At 39.2% G+C, this 15,624-nt stretch overlaps 1 protein-coding gene across 15 annotated transcripts in view; it reads left to right on the top strand.

The window, feature by feature from the left end:
* The window catches only part of Adam22 (ADAM metallopeptidase domain 22), a 219,605-nt gene that overhangs the window by 157,449 nt on the left and 46,532 nt on the right, over nt 1–15,624 (top strand). For all 15 annotated transcript variants that reach the window (XR_003733698.2, XM_028862267.2, XM_028862324.2 and 12 more), the window contains exons 11-18: nt 10–176; nt 1,143–1,227; nt 2,316–2,406; nt 3,642–3,693; nt 8,534–8,633; nt 10,629–10,700; nt 10,916–11,008; nt 13,878–13,958. Coding sequence is in view for 14 of the 15 variants with exons in the window: in XM_028862267.2 (XP_028718100.1) it covers nt 10–176; nt 1,143–1,227; nt 2,316–2,406; nt 3,642–3,693; nt 8,534–8,633; nt 10,629–10,700; nt 10,916–11,008; nt 13,878–13,958 (741 nt within the window). In the remaining variant the exon portion in view is untranslated. The remainder of the gene's footprint in view (nt 1–9; nt 177–1,142; nt 1,228–2,315; nt 2,407–3,641; nt 3,694–8,533; nt 8,634–10,628; nt 10,701–10,915; nt 11,009–13,877; nt 13,959–15,624) is intronic.

Here is a 15,624-nt window from a genome sequence, read left to right as displayed (position 1 = left end):
ATGCCCTAGATCTATAAAGACCAACTTAAGACTAGGATAGTACTGGTTGCCATGGAAACTTGGGCTGCTGACAACAAGTTTGCCATATCTGAGAACCCACTGATCACCCTGCGTGAGTTTATGAAATACAGGAGGGATTTTATCAAAGAGAAGAGTGACGCAGTTCATCTTTTCTCGTATGTAACTTTTAAAATCTTTTACTTTTTCTGGTTCCACGTTGAATGCTCTCTCTTACTTCTGATTGCAATAACACAATTATTATGTGATATGGCTGTGCATTTGGAATGAGTTTTGAAGTATAGGTAGTTTGGAATTTTTATGAGGTTTAAGTGACTTAAGTTATTATTTCTTGTCTATTTCATTATTTTCCCAATGTGTAGTCAGAGCATTTACTGAGGAAATAAACTGTCACATTCATACAGAGAATTCCCACAATTTATTATATTCTTTAAAATCGGCATGTTTTAAATGCCACTCTATGGTTTGGGTTCTGAGGTAAGAGCTAAGGAAGTTTCTGGAGTTTCTTATTTACTCTTCTTGTGTTCTTTCCTTTAGTAATCATTAAAAACAGAATACTTAACACCGTGCGACATCTTTACATAGTTCATAGTCCATGTTCCGTTCAGTGTTCAGTCTTCAACAGGTGTCTTAATGCCCTCTACAGCTACATTTCTCTTTCAGCATCCAGTACAATGATGCCCAGTGTGTTTCGTGTTTGTCTCTTCAGCCTTCTTTAAGATGAAAGATTTCCTCAGCCTTTGCCCATGTTGAATGTGATACTTTTGAAGAGCATCGACTATCTTATTGATGGTTCTTCATTGTAGGAATGTCTGATATGTTATCTAATTATATTTTGGGCTAAATCTCTAAAACAGTGATTTTTTTATATTCTCAGAGAGTATCATATCTGCAATTGATTTTTCATAGATGTATTTCCATATAAGATATATATTGATCAGGTGGGGAAGCAGCCCTCAGAAACCTTTTCCTTTGATCATGTGTGTAAATTACTTTCATATCCCTTCCTTACCTTGGGAATGTAATGTATGTATTGAGAAAATAAATGTGGTAAATTAACTCTGAGAAGGTCTTGGCTGTGTGAACTGTGAACAGTAAGCATTTTTCATTTCCTTTTCTAAAAGGGGAAGTCAATTTGAGAGTAGCCGGAGCGGCGCAGCTTATATTGGTGGGATTTGCTCGCTGCTGAGAGGAGGAGGCGTGAATGAAGTAGGTGTGAACATCTGTGCAATACAAAGTGGTATGATGGCTGAAAATGTTTTCTTAATACTTCAGAAGTAATTTCTCAGTGGTCCACAGTCTTCAGCTGCTAGACTCCTTTACTAGTCATCAATATAGTTCCTGTGTGTGCCCAGACAACAGAATAGGAAAGAATAAAATATACTGCCTAATGATTGTGCTCATGTTCTACATAGACTAATTTCCAGATTAAGCAGTTCATATAGAGGGAATCTGTACACTAAACTTCATTGAAAATAAGAATAGAGCCCAAGTGTTTATATTATTGAATGAGGATTTTTCCAGATTTGAGTAGTCCCTGAAGCACTGGATTGCCACCTAGCAAACCTGTTGGATGTGTTCTTCTTTGATCAGTATTTGACAAATTTGGGGAGAATGGAAGAGTATAGAAGGGTTTCCTGGAGAAGGTTTACTCATAACACCCTGAACTTAATGGAAACAAAGTAAAGGAAAATGCTTCACTCTTTGGAAGGCCACAGATTCCGTTGGCTATAGACCATCATTACATTTGCTAAAGCTGCTTTCTATTCCACTTGAGAAGAAAAGTAGTGCCAGATATTTTGACACAGTTTTATTATGTGTCATTCAAAGACTAGCTTAGTAATGTACAGTTATTAGGTTTTTCAGGGATGTTATCAGGTGAAATTTGGATTCATAATTGCGTTTACTTAAATTTCCAAACTACAAAATGAATGGTTCTCTGGCTTGCGGTATTTCTTCTAAGACTTAATCATGTATGGATTTGTTTCCTACTACTTCATCCAATTGTATGTTCAGTACTAGCTACAGGATGCTTAGACTCGACTAAGGAAAATATTTAGGGCATGGTAATGCATGCCTATAATCCCAGCAACAAGGAGACTGAGGCAGGTAGATCACCATGAGTTAGAGGTAAGCCTAGGCAACATAGAGAGGCCTTGTCTCCAACACATCACACACACAAAAGGAAAGAAAATGCTTAGAAATGATTTGTTTTCAGTTGTTCCCTCTCATTTTCTCTGATCTATCTTCAATTGAAAACAGTGTTCACTTACATTTATTTTGGTTTTGTTTTTCAGTTTGGAAAAACCGATTTGATGGCAGTTACACTTGCTCAGTCGTTAGCCCACAATATTGGTATAATCTCAGACAAGAGAAAATTAGCAAGTGGTAAGTTTTGGTCCTGTGTGACTTAGTTGAATTTATTAATTATTATTATAGACAACCTGTTAAATATTTTGTAGAATGAGATTCTTTTTAATTCAGTTGCTTGATCAGCATTGTGGGGAGTAGAGCAAAATATGCAAACTAGTGATAAAATGTTGCTTTCAAAAGCAATAAAGAGAATATGTACATCATATGTGAAAAATTCTCCATGTTTAAAGAACAGTGAAACTGTGTGATGATAAGATCAGAGCTGGATTTAAGCCAAAAAGGGACAAAGATAGCTCATTTTGGAAATGTGAAAGTTTCTTGTGGAGAATTCTAGGTTGTTTGGGGCTCAGACTATTGTATTATAGTTTACTTAAGACATCTCTGCATATGCCCTGAGCCACAGAACTTCCTTGTTGAGACCAGACCTGATGAAGGGCCTAGGAAAATGTAGATCAACTAAAGTTTGCTAGCCTTAGCATCTATGAAAAATTTTTTTCCAAAGCAGGTAAAGGTACTACTTCTCTGTATAAGAATGGTCTTATACTGTGTATTTGTGGTAACAACTTCATTTTGTTTATTTATTTCATTATTTTAGCAACAAATACCTGTAATAAGAATACCATTTATGGAGACCTATTTTTTTTTCCTGGATGATCAAATGCCATATTACATGTATCCACCTTCTCATCTGAGTTTCAAAATGATCCTACAGGATGCTTATTCTCAGTACTACTTTACAGATGAAGTGGCTAGGTCATGAAAGGATATTGTCTGCAGGATTAAACATGTATTAAGTGACAAATTAGGATTTTCAAACCCGGGAGTCTCTGATTCTGGGGACTTGTGCTTAATCAATCAGAATTCTCTACCACCTTCTACCAGAGGCCTCAGCACTGAGGATTTTACAAGTGGAAAAACCCTGCAATATTTCCCCTCAAAGCTGCTGAAGCCAGGAATCCTAGTGAGGCGCCATTACGGTTTTGCTGGGGTTTTGGTATTTGATTGTCTTTCATGTAGCTATTTAAAGTGAGTGGTTTAAAAATATGACCATTTGTGAAGCATTGGGGCAATGTATATGACCCCATGGGGTCAAACTCGTTTTGTATACATTGCAGCCAAAGCTTTTAGTGTAAGCAGAATTTGAAATAAGCCTTTAAAAACCATTTTGAACACAGACCTAAGATAAAATAAAAGCTACTTCAGTGCACTGAATGCAGTTTGTAACAGGCTGTGCATTTGTTTTCTCTTAGGAGAGTGTAAATGTGAGGACACGTGGTCTGGCTGTGTCATGGGAGACACCGGGTGAGTCACTTCTACGTCACCTTCCTGGGAGTGGGACATGCTGTCACTTAGTGCATGGACTGCACTGCAGGCACCTAGGAGAAACATCAAAAATAAATATTCCCAATGGCCTTGCATTGAAAATATTTTTACAAAATAACCTCTTATTTAAGACAAAACTACTTGAAGTTAATGAGCAGATCCGAGGAACGTTTTCAGTCTTCGGTCTACGCTAGAATTGTAATGAGGTGACAGTTTTCTCCTTTTGTTAGGTTTGTTTACTAAATCCCTTTTATTTATCTCCTTCAGTTCAACTGCTAAATTGGCCCTCAAAATGAAACAACAAAAAATTCGCAGCCTGTATTTGTAGCTCTCTCGACTCCACGTTAATGATGGTCTGGTGGCTTCATAGTTCAGTGTCATTGAACACGGAGTTGGGAAGAACACAAGATTTTCATTTTTATACTATCTGGTCTTCACACAGTCAGACTTCAATTCTTGTCTTTTTTTATTAATAAATTGCTAGAACCATTCCTTTCAATCCAGACTTATCACTCTGCCCTCCTTTAGAGTTTGTTTTTCTTGCTATTATTATTCACTGCCATTCCACACACTCACGCTTCTTTTGGGCTTTCTGTTTTACCTCCTGCTTCCAGCAGCCTCAAAGGCTATAGAGAAGAAAACGGTACACACTCGTGTCTCAGCTTTCAAAAGGGAGACACTGACTGTGTTTCCTTATCACCCCCATCCTCAACAAGGCAGCCACCTTGGATTTTGGTTGTTATTCACAGGTCCTTTGTAATACGTTCAGAATTTACGTATGTATATATGTAAGGTAGCATTGCTTCACATGCTTAGGATTCATGAGATGTCTCATAACATGTTTTCATGTCTTTTGCTCTCTTGGATAACATTATATTTGTAAGATTAATCCATGCCATCAATTTGTAACATTTGTTTACTAAATACCAATGTGCCGTCCAGAACTTTTGTGAATCACAACTGTCTGAAGAATAAAAGTTTGCCAGGTGTGGTAGCACACACCTGTAACCCCAAAACTTGGAAGGTGGAGGCAGGAGGATCAGGAGTTAAAGGTCATCTTCTGTTGTATTGTGAGTTGGATGCCAGCTAACTATACATGAGGCTGTCTCAAAAAACAAGTGAAAAAGAATAAGGTTCAAATTTCTTACTTCATTGTTTAGATGGTTTATATATCCATATATTTATTCTCATTTACCATATCATTTCCCAGTATTTGTTGTTTTCTTATTATAATTGGTTGTGGGTTCTAGCATTTTTGATTTGCTAAGCATAATCCTACATGGATTTTTAGCTTCCCCAAATTTACTTATGATTATATTTGAACTTCCATCTTCTTTTTGTTTCCTAAATAACTTGTTTTTCTTTGGAATGCTTTCCCCTGTTTTCTCTATCCAGTCACATTTCTAGCCATCTTTGAGGTTTATCATGATTTTAACCCATGTGTGATAATTTGTGTGTGGTGTACATATGTGTAAGTGTATGCTGGTGTTCATGCCCAAGTGTACATGAGAACGTGGAGACCAGAGGTCCCCAGTGGGTGTCTGTCTCCCTCTATTGCACTTTGCCCTCTTTTTTGAGACAGGCTTTCTTGTTGAACCTGTAGCTCATCAATAGGCTGGCCAGTTATTCTCCTCTAGGGATCTACCGTATAGCCCCTGGTGCTGGAGTTCCAGATGGATGCTGCTGGGCTCAGCTTCTGCATGAGTGCTAGCGATCCACACTTAGGTCTTCCTGCCTCTACAGCAGGCGCTTTTACCACCTCGGCCCTCACCCCAGTGCTCTCTGCATTATAATTTAAGTCTGTATAGATGCATTATTCCTCTCAACATTTAGCCGTGCATGCTTGAAGAATTATATTTCTACTAATTTTTATTTCATACCTCCTTAAATAGACTTGATATTCAGTAAATATTTATTGATTCTGTTTGAATTTTGAACTCTAAGGATAATAAGGACAATAAGTGATGGGAGGAAGTATACATACAAACATGTTTATAAAGTATTTAAAATTTTTTTATTGTATATTTTGTTCATTAAGAATGAATCTTGTAATTGTAATTTTCTAGTTATTATTATATTTCATGTTATGGATCTTTTTCATTAGGAGTTTTATTTAAGATAGGCCAGGTGTGGTAGCACATACCTTCAATCTCAGCACTTGGGAGGCAGAAGAAGGTAGATTTTTGTGAATTGGAAGCCATCCTGGTCTACATGGTGAGTTTCAGGCCACCCAGAACTAAGCAGTGTGACCCTGTCTCAATATTTGTATTTAATATATCTGATTATTTTTGGTTAGTGACATTAAATTTGTATAGACAATTCCTATATTGTGAAGGATAATTATCGAGAAATCAAATAGTCACTTTTAAGATACACACACACACACACACACACACACACACACACACACACATGCCCTTGAAATTCTCCATCCATTAAATTTATAGGCTCAAGAGAACACCCCTTTGTGTAAGCGTTATCTGCCATGGCTCTCTTTAGTCTGAGCCCTCCTCAGCGTCACCTGTGTACTCCATAGGTACATGCCCTCATTGCTTCCTGAAGTTCATTGGCATTGCTAATGTTGGAGACACAGTTGAAATCGATACCACCAGGTAACTTAAGGATATGTTGAATGCAATTCATACATTACCCTGCAAAATGGAGGGCAAACTTCTGTGACCTACACACTTCAACTGTTAATATATAGACCAGATCTACTGTTGAAATGTGGAAGATTGGTTTCCCATCACCACTGAGGGCTGAGAAATGGTTCGGGTTTCCTGTTTTACAGTGTTCAGGATTCCAGGCTAGGCTGTGACCCTAGTGAGTACATTTGCAGGACTAACGTCACAACAGATTGTTTTCCACCCTGAGACAGGGTCTCATGTATCCCAGGCTGGCTTTGAATTCATCATCCTCTGCCTCTACTACTCGAGGGCTGGGATTTGAAGCATGCACTGCTATGGCCAACTTCTAACAGGACTTTGGCATCTAAGGCTGAGTTGGGAGCTGATTCAGTTTGAGCAGTAGAAGAAATAGGGAACCTGGAGAGAGACCTACTTATAATGGGCTACCTGGCAGAGACCTGTAGGAAGGACTAGAAGGGAAGGTGGCAAGAACACCTGTTGGGAAGTAACAGATGAAGAAACTCTTCACCTTAAAGATAGTGTGTCTTTGTAGGAAAAGGGAGTGAAGGGATTAAAATAGTTTAGATGACTTATACACATTACAACTTTATTTGGGGAGTATTTTAGTTAAAAAAATAAAATTAGTTTCAGCATATAATAATGAATTGTATTAATTAATTTTTGAAATATTAACTGCTATGCTACAAAGAATCAGTGCTATGGTTAGAAATAAGTCCTTGAAGGCTGGGGAGAGAAACTTTAACATGCGTTCACTGTCCAGGCACAGTGGGGCACGTCTCATCCTGTCACTGGTGAGATGGAGATAAAATTGTCAGTTCAAGCTAGTGTGGAGTGTATCATAAGATCCTTCTCAAAAAAACAAAATAAGTAAATGCTATTCATTATTATCTTGTTTTTCCCTTTTAAATAAAATTTCAAGATAAGACAGTTTTTGAAAATTTATAAATAAAATTGACATTTTCTTTCTCCAGTGGTAGTCATAGTTAATTTTAAAAATTAACTACATTTTAATTATTATTTTTAATTTCCATTTTTATTGTTATGTTTATTTTGAGGGTTCTTACTATATAGTGCTAAATTTTTATCTCACCACATTTCCTTTTTCCTCTGGACCATTTATCACTTCTTTCTCTTACATAATTTAAAACAATTTCAAACTTTAGAAAAAGTCATAAGATTAGTAAGAAAAGATCCCATTGGTACCCTGAATCAAAAACTAGTTGCTAGTTTGGTGTTTGGTCACCCTCAAACCCGTTGGGTGCATTACCTATAACAGGAACCCTCCAACTAGCCAGAGAAGAGCCAGGAAAATTGTGCAGATCCCCACATTCAGGACTGACCCATAAATCAGAAATGTTATTTATAGCTGAAGCTTCATGTAGCTGGAAGGCTTTTTCTGGGTCCACCCGGCCCCGCGGTCCCACAGCCGCTTATAAAATAATTACTCAGAGGCTTAATATTATTTACAAACTGTATGGTCTATGGCAGGCCTCTTTCTAGCTAACTCATATTTTAAATTAACCCATTTCTATTAATCTGTGTTTTGCCATGTGTTCCATGGCTTACCAGTCTGCTGGCATCTTGCTTCTCCTGATGGCGGCTTGCAGTTTATCTCTAGACTCTGCCTTTTTCCTTCCTGTCTCTGTCCTTAGATTTCCCACCTGCCTCTAACCTGACTCACCACAAGCCAGAGCAGCTTCTTTATTAATCAATTATAGCAACACATATTCACACTGTACAGAAAAATATCCCCTAGCAGCTCCAGAATGCTGCATCCTATTAGGCTTCCTTTCTTTGCATACCTTCAGACTTTCTTTAAATCCCTTAGATTTTCTTCAGCTTTCATGGCCTGGCACATAGTATAAATTATAGGCAGTTATGTTATAGATTCTCTGATCATTGCGGTGTAGCTAGTTGTATATTATTCACTCATTATGGAATAAAGGTTTATTGTCTTTGATGTAAATTATAGGTGCTGCATATATATCTATCTTTTAGTTCATATGCAAATAAATGAGCAACCAATAGCCACTACATATCCCTGAATGAAAAGTTTAGAAATATAATGGTTGACTGGATGTATAATTTTAACACTGTTCTAATTTAAGACTAGCAAATAAACAAGGAACACTAACACTGTACTGAGGCATTCACTTTCTGTTCTCCTACAGCTATTATCTCCCTAAAAAGTTCACTCAATGCAATATTGAGGAATATCATGACTTCTTGAATAGTGGTGGTGGTGCCTGCCTGTTCAACAAACCTTCTAAGGTAATAAGTGTGGGCAAGACTTATTATTTATGAATCATTGCACACTTTCATAAACACCAATTTTCGTCCACTGAGTCTACAGTTTGATCTGATGAGCTTCTTTTTAGGTAGGTTACATGTCTTCATTTCGGGGTCAGCTTTAATCTGGGAGATGCTGGACTATTTCTGATTGTATAGCTAGCAGGCAGAAATGAATAAGGGTTCTGTTTGGTCTCCTTTCACCCTTCCTAGTTACAAAAGTATGGGCTTATATTTTCATTCTGTAATGTGAAAACTTTGGTTAGCTTCTAAATGAATACCACACAGCTTGCTGATAGTAATTACTGTGCACTAATGCTACACATCACCATAGGATAAGTTATATTCAGAAGACAAAAAATGATGGAAGTTTAAATAGGCTTAAAAGTCTCCTCTCGATTAGGTCAAAATGCTTTAATTATGGGAGCTCTTACTGCCGTTCTTTGCGAATCCGTGCTCATGGCTATAGTCATGGTTTATATGGAACAGGTCAGTGGGCATCGTAATTTTGTGATCACCTTCTCATCTCAAGTAACTTTGTTCAAGAAGCAGAGTCAGAGCCTGGGAGGCCATGGCTGCAGTTTCAGCACCCTGGAAGCTAAGCTGGGAGGAACACAGTGAGGCCAAGGCCAGCTAGAGCTCCACAGCCAGGCCAACCTGGGACACACATAAGACCTTGTCTTAAAAAAGACAAAGAAGGAAGGGAGCTGCAGTCTGAAATGTCAGTATGAGACCCATGTCACCGTATGCTAAACAAGGCTAATTCAAAAAACAGGAAACAAAGGAGGGCTGGGGAGATGGCTCAGCTGTTAGGAACACATGCGAGTCTCCTGTTGCTCTCATTGTGTGGCTCACACCTTCCTGCAACGCGGCCTCCAGGGGATCCTGTGTGTCTGGCCTCTGAAGGCACCTGCAGTCATGTGCATCACACACACACACACACACACACACACACACACACACACACACACGAGAGAGAGAGAGAGAGAGAGAGAGAGAGAGAGAGAGAGAGAGAGAGAGAATATTAAATCTTAAAAGAGGAAATGAAAATACCCCTCCTTAGTATAGATACAAAAGTGTTCCTTTTAAAGATTTATTTTTTAATTTTATTTTTAAGAGTGTTTGCTTGCTTATATGTATATGAACCACATGCATGCCTGGTGTCGGAAGAGTCCAGAAGGATTCGAGATTGCTGTAACTACAGTTACAGATAATTGTGAGCTGTCATTTGAGTGCTAGGAAATGGACCTGGCTCCTCTACAAGAGCAACAAGTGCTTTTAGCCACTGAGTCCTCTCTCTAGATCTACAAAAATTATTCTTAACAGAGTATCAGTAAATTGAAAAAGATAATAATGGGATTTTTCACAAGTGATTAGACTTGATCCTCATGATGATTTTGGACAGCTAGTTAGTTAGACGGACAGCTTATATTACTGTTCGTGTTTAAGAACAGTAAAGTCTCCGCTGTGCTGCTTGTGGGAGGGTTTTACTTTATCATTTTGTATCTTCTTCCATTGTGCTGTGTTGAATTGTGTTGTGTTGTATTTTATTACTGGCTATTGAATTCAGCACCTCCCACACATCAAACGTGTTGTGGTGTTAAGTACTACCCTACTCTGTACTAAGATTTTAATCTAGGCTTCCTGACTCCACATTTCCTGCTTTCTCACCAAAATTGATTTTCAGATGTCAAACTGTCTTGGTTTTCCTCAGTGGTTAGATCATCTATTTGGTGACATTTACCAGACCCTACTTGGTATGCATATTATATAATATAAATATATAGTGCTATGTCTGAATATTAGAAACCAAAATTTATCTGAAGTTCCAAGTTTTAAAGTTGTTCTTTTTACTTTAAGGTAAATAAAAAATATAGTTAGAGCAGACCGCATATACACAGGGTATTGCTGTGGCATCAGCCCTTCGGGTCTTTGATGTTTCTGTATTTCAGCCCCTTCTTGGTGTTCTTCCCACAGCTTCTTGATCCTCCTGAGTGTGGAAATGGCTTCATTGAAACTGGAGAGGAGTGTGATTGTGGCACCACTGCGGTAAGTCCCCTGTCATTTTGAAGACTGGTTTTAGGCAGCTGGGGTCATTCTAGCTGTATGCACTTGTGATAATACGGAGCATTATATCTAGAAATTTTGTAGGATTTGTGGGTGAATGATTGTCATTGTGAGTTTGAACATTTACTTTAAAAAATATCTTGGTATTTTTGGAAAATGACATTTTCTAGTGTTTTGCAACTCTTTATATTCCTTAGGAATGTGCCCTTGAAGGAGCAGAGTGTTGTAAGAAATGCACCTTGACTCAGGACTCTCAATGCAGTGATGGCCTTTGTTGCAAAAAGTGCAAGGTAAATAATTGGCCAATTAGTGGCCGAAGGTTGAAAGGGAGACATATGCATAAGCTGTTTAGTCTAATGCATAAGCTGTTTAGTCTATGTATGCATAACCTAATAACACAATCTGACACTGAGCAAAAGCCTAAATTCCTAGTGGCCACATGATCCCCCTGAAGCCTCCTGAAGTGTGGCTTTTGTTAGCATTCTCATGTAATAGTAATTTACCCAGTGTCTTGAACCAGCCAGTCAGAGAGCTGGAGCAAGAACCCTGCTGTTCTCAGAGTTCTTCCTCCCCATCCTGACTCCCTAGGTGCAGGCTTGTTGTTCAGCTTTCTGTGGCCCCACATTGGAATGCCAAAATGTTGTTTGTTTTTCACTCGTATTATTCTTTTTGGCTTTTTGTTCTTTGGTCTTTGGGGGCCCTGCCAGCCAGCTCCCAAATAAATCACACATGGAGACTTATTATTATTTATAAATGCCCAGCCTTAGCTTGGCTTGTTTCTTGACAGCCTTTCTTAACTTTAAATTATCCTGTCTACCGTTTGCCTCTGGACTTTTATCTTTCTCTTACTTCTGTATATCTTACTTTCACTCTTACTCCATAGCTGGCTGTGTAGCTGGGTGGCTGGCCCCTGATGTCCTCCTCCTTCTCTGGCTACTTCTTCTTTCACTCCTTCTTTGATCTTCTTTTTCTTCCAGAGTTCTCTTTCTATTTATTCTCTCTGCCTGCCAGCCCCACCTATCCTTTCTCGTGCTTCACTATTGGCTGTCCAACTCTTTATTAGACCATCAGGTGTTTTAGACAGGCATAGTAACACAGCTTTACAGAGTTAAACAAATGCAACATAAAAGAATGTAACACATTTTTGCATCATTAAACAAACGTTCCACAGCATAAACAAATGTAACACATCTTAGCATGATATTCCACAACACAGGCTCCTTAAAGATAACAAGGTATTAACTGATCTTAGGTTAGAAGATGTTCATTACACTCTTCCTTTCTTGCTGTGTATCTTGGTGCATCATTCAGCTTTAGCCACTCAGGGAGCAAGAGGAATGCTGTAGAGAAGATGAGGCCATATTGACATGGAGATGAAAATGAATCTTTATCTCCTATCCTGTTACACCCTCCCCACAGCATCTTCAGACTTACCTCCAAACATTCAAACCTTTGCATCAAGATTAGACATCATTTAGAGCTTAACTTCCCCGAAGAAAAACATTTTTTCTTTTCCTCATACATTGCCTGATAACAATATTCTGTTATTTCTGAGATCTGGGACCCATTTATCTCTAGCTTATGCTTTTATGGAGCAGAGCCAGGTACTTGCAGAATAATTTCTATACATTATAAACGGATAAATGAACATTCATGGTACTTCCAATGTGTATTTGCTGATTGGATCACTTTAATGGGTTAAAGGAAGGTGGCGTATAAAATTGTCATGGTAACTGTCCTCTTTGGGCTAAGAACTTTTGACTTGTATCATCTTAATTCTGGATTTCCTGGCTGGCACCAACATTCTTGTCTGCATAAGAATAAGACATACTGTCTGTAGTCAGGATGTGCCTTCTGCTTTATAGGATGTTAGCAGCATCCTTGGGTTGTACCTATTAGATTCTAGAAGAGTTGCCCCAGTTATGACAACCCAAAATGTCTCCAGATGTTGTGTAGATGTCTTCTTTGGGGCACAATCACCCCTGCCTGATAGCACAGTCTTAGGCAATACTCACTGGCACATTTTTGGAATAGGCATGGTCATCCTGATTTTGGCAGTTGAGGTCTTCTGATCTAAGGGTGCTAAGGAACCTGCAGAGGCTGGCTCAGAGGAAGGCACAGCTGCGCTGCTGACATCCAGCTGCGCTGCTGACCCCCAGCCCTGCCAGCAGTGGTTGCTGTTGCTTCCACTCAGTTGCTGTCTCTCTGGCTGCTTTTTGCAGGGTCTCTGAAAGCACTCTCTTCAAGGGGAGGTGAAACCACATGTGACACAGATGCTCTCTTTCTTGGCTCAGGTGCCTGCAAGGCTCTGAGCAGGGAGGGAGGGAGCAGGATCCTAGACATGTCTCTGAGTGGAGTACAAACACAGAGAAGGACCCAGTCCCCAATATCAACAGTTCTGAGAGGAAAGAGTGAAGCGAGGGAGCTTTGGACAACTTTGCATATCCCTGTTCTGCTTTATATTGCAAGGAGTTAAACTGCAGTCTGTAAATCCAATGAGGCTCGAGATTGATTCCACAGCATCACATGTGTAAGAAGTACTTGAGGGATTTGGAAACCAAGAAGCAAAAATGAGCCCATACAACACTTCTCCAGAGGCACTAATAACGGGAAATTAGAGAAGAGTACAAGGCCAAGGTTTAAATATACATAGAGATGAGGCAGGGGGATGGGAAAGAAAGCTTAGGGGAAACAGCTTTGCTGGGAAATAACTGTGATGTGGCCCAAATGTAACTTTAAAATTCTTGGCAGAGAAGGCACGAAGCGGAAGCAAAAGCTGTAAGATAAAAGTTCAATGAGAAAGATGGATAAAGCCCAAATCCAGGCTGCCTGGCAAGAATTGCTGGAGCGTGGGCTGACTCTTTCTTGAAGCTCTGCCCCATTTCAGCAGGGTTTTGTGACAGTCATGTGTGGTGACTATGAAAGTTAATTCACCTATGAGAAACTGTGTCTTGCAATTATTAAAATAGCAATTTGCTCAATAACTGTTTTGTGCAGACTATCTCAAAATAATTTAAGGTGTTCTTTTCCAAACAGTTTTCATTTTGCTTTTTTCGTTTGTTTGTTTGTTTTGTTTTAAATGAGACTATGAGAGGGTTTTTTTTTTTTTTAATCTTTTCTTTAATCACAGTTTTGCACATTGAGTGATGTTCTTTTCAGTTTCAGCCTCTGGGGACTGTGTGCCGAGAAGCAGTCAATGATTGTGATATCCGTGAAATATGTTCAGGAAATTCAAGCCAGGTAATCCACGCAGTAATTACTCTACACAGGATAATTACGGGGAAAGTGGGGACATCTTGGGTGTGTTACAAGAAAAAATGCAAATGGGGCAAGATGCTACTTATCTCTGTGACATCACACCAATCTCTGTGTGTCGGGCGATGGAACCAAGGCCTTGTGCACGCATCCATTAAGATACGTGTCGAGCCCTTAGGTTGGCATCACTGTTGGCTAGCATCTTTTTTGATTATTATCTTGGCAAAATCCCACACATCACTAAGGAACAAAGAGACAACATAGCGTCCACTTGGCTGCGTTATGATGGACTAAATAAGCCCGGGAAGAAGGGACAAGGCAGGTCACTGATCGTGGGCATCCTCTACTGCCCCAGTGACCAGATAACACAAGACCAGGAGAGAAGTTGTTTGTGTTTTATTTAACAAAACTATAGAAAATGAAATTCATGCATAGCAGAGCAAGGACTGCTCTCATTCTTGTTTGCTGCCAGAGAAGGATGAAGTAGTGATATACCTATAATGGTGAAAACGATTGCTTTTAAAGGATGCAAAGAGATTTTTATGTAAGAGTATTCTCCTTTCTTACTCTGTCATTAGCAGTCTTCTGAGCTAATGCCTCATGGAAACAAGGACACAGCAATTACCACGAAGGCTCCTAGGCATGAGGACACTCCATCAGTGTGATTATAAATAAGCAGGAGTTGTGAAATAGTCTTAAGTCCAGGCCTAACAGAGGCGCTCTGTCGGGTCAGGTTAAACAGGTTAAATAGGGGATTGTTCTAGCACCCTGTCACCTTCTTTTACTATGCTGCGTCCATTGTAAGTGCTGCTGTGAAACCACACATCCGTGGTATATGGAAGTTCATGAGACAAAAGTAAAGGAGCAGGAAGAAGTGTGTCTGCAGATTCGTTTTACGTTCATCCTAAGCATCAGGTTTTAGAGAAAAGGGTAGAGGTGAATGTTTAGAAAGCAGAGCTGGCTGCATTGGGTGGGTGCTCTGTCACATCATTTTTCTGCCTCTTACACTGGCCGTCTTCCCCAAGAGACCGTATAACGGCATGCTTTTCTCTCCCTGCAGTAATGAACTGTGTACGGCTCGTATCCTCGCCAGAGTACCCTTCAATTCTTAAGTTGCTTCAAGGAAAAACAATGATAAAGTAGAACATTCATTTCCAAGGTTAATAGCGGAGATGACTTGAGTCTTTTTTTCCCTCCCTTCAAAATCCTCCCCATTTTTTTCTCTTAAAAAACATTTTTTATTTTTATTTTTAAATTTCTCTAGCAAGATACTGAGTCCGTAGCAGATTTTGAGATGTACTTCATTTTAGTTGATCTTGTCTGCATCTTCCTGCCCTGCTTTCCTCTACTCTGTCCTCTACACCCTGTATTTTAAGTGAAAGGCTGTGTTGCTCCTAGTGGCAGGAAGAAGGGAACTCTACTTTGGGGGCCTTTTCCCCACTTTCGTCTTCTCTAAGGAGCAGTGTGTCTGAATGAAGCATGTGTGAGTACATATGTTATCCACCGAGCCATTCTAGTAAGTTCTTTGCTTTTGTGGCTGTATAATAGTTTTTGTCTCAGGTAGATGTCATATTTTTAAAGCGATGCTCAGGAACTCTACTTCCTCATACCTTTTTTTAGTCTTCTGCTTTTTATTTAGAGGTAGTTTAAG

The sequence above is a fragment of the Peromyscus leucopus genome, chromosome 3, assembly GCF_004664715.2.
Source record: "Peromyscus leucopus breed LL Stock chromosome 3, UCI_PerLeu_2.1, whole genome shotgun sequence".
Classification (NCBI taxonomy): Eukaryota; Metazoa; Chordata; class Mammalia; order Rodentia; family Cricetidae; genus Peromyscus; species Peromyscus leucopus.
This window is presented reverse-complemented; position numbering and strand designations above follow the sequence as displayed.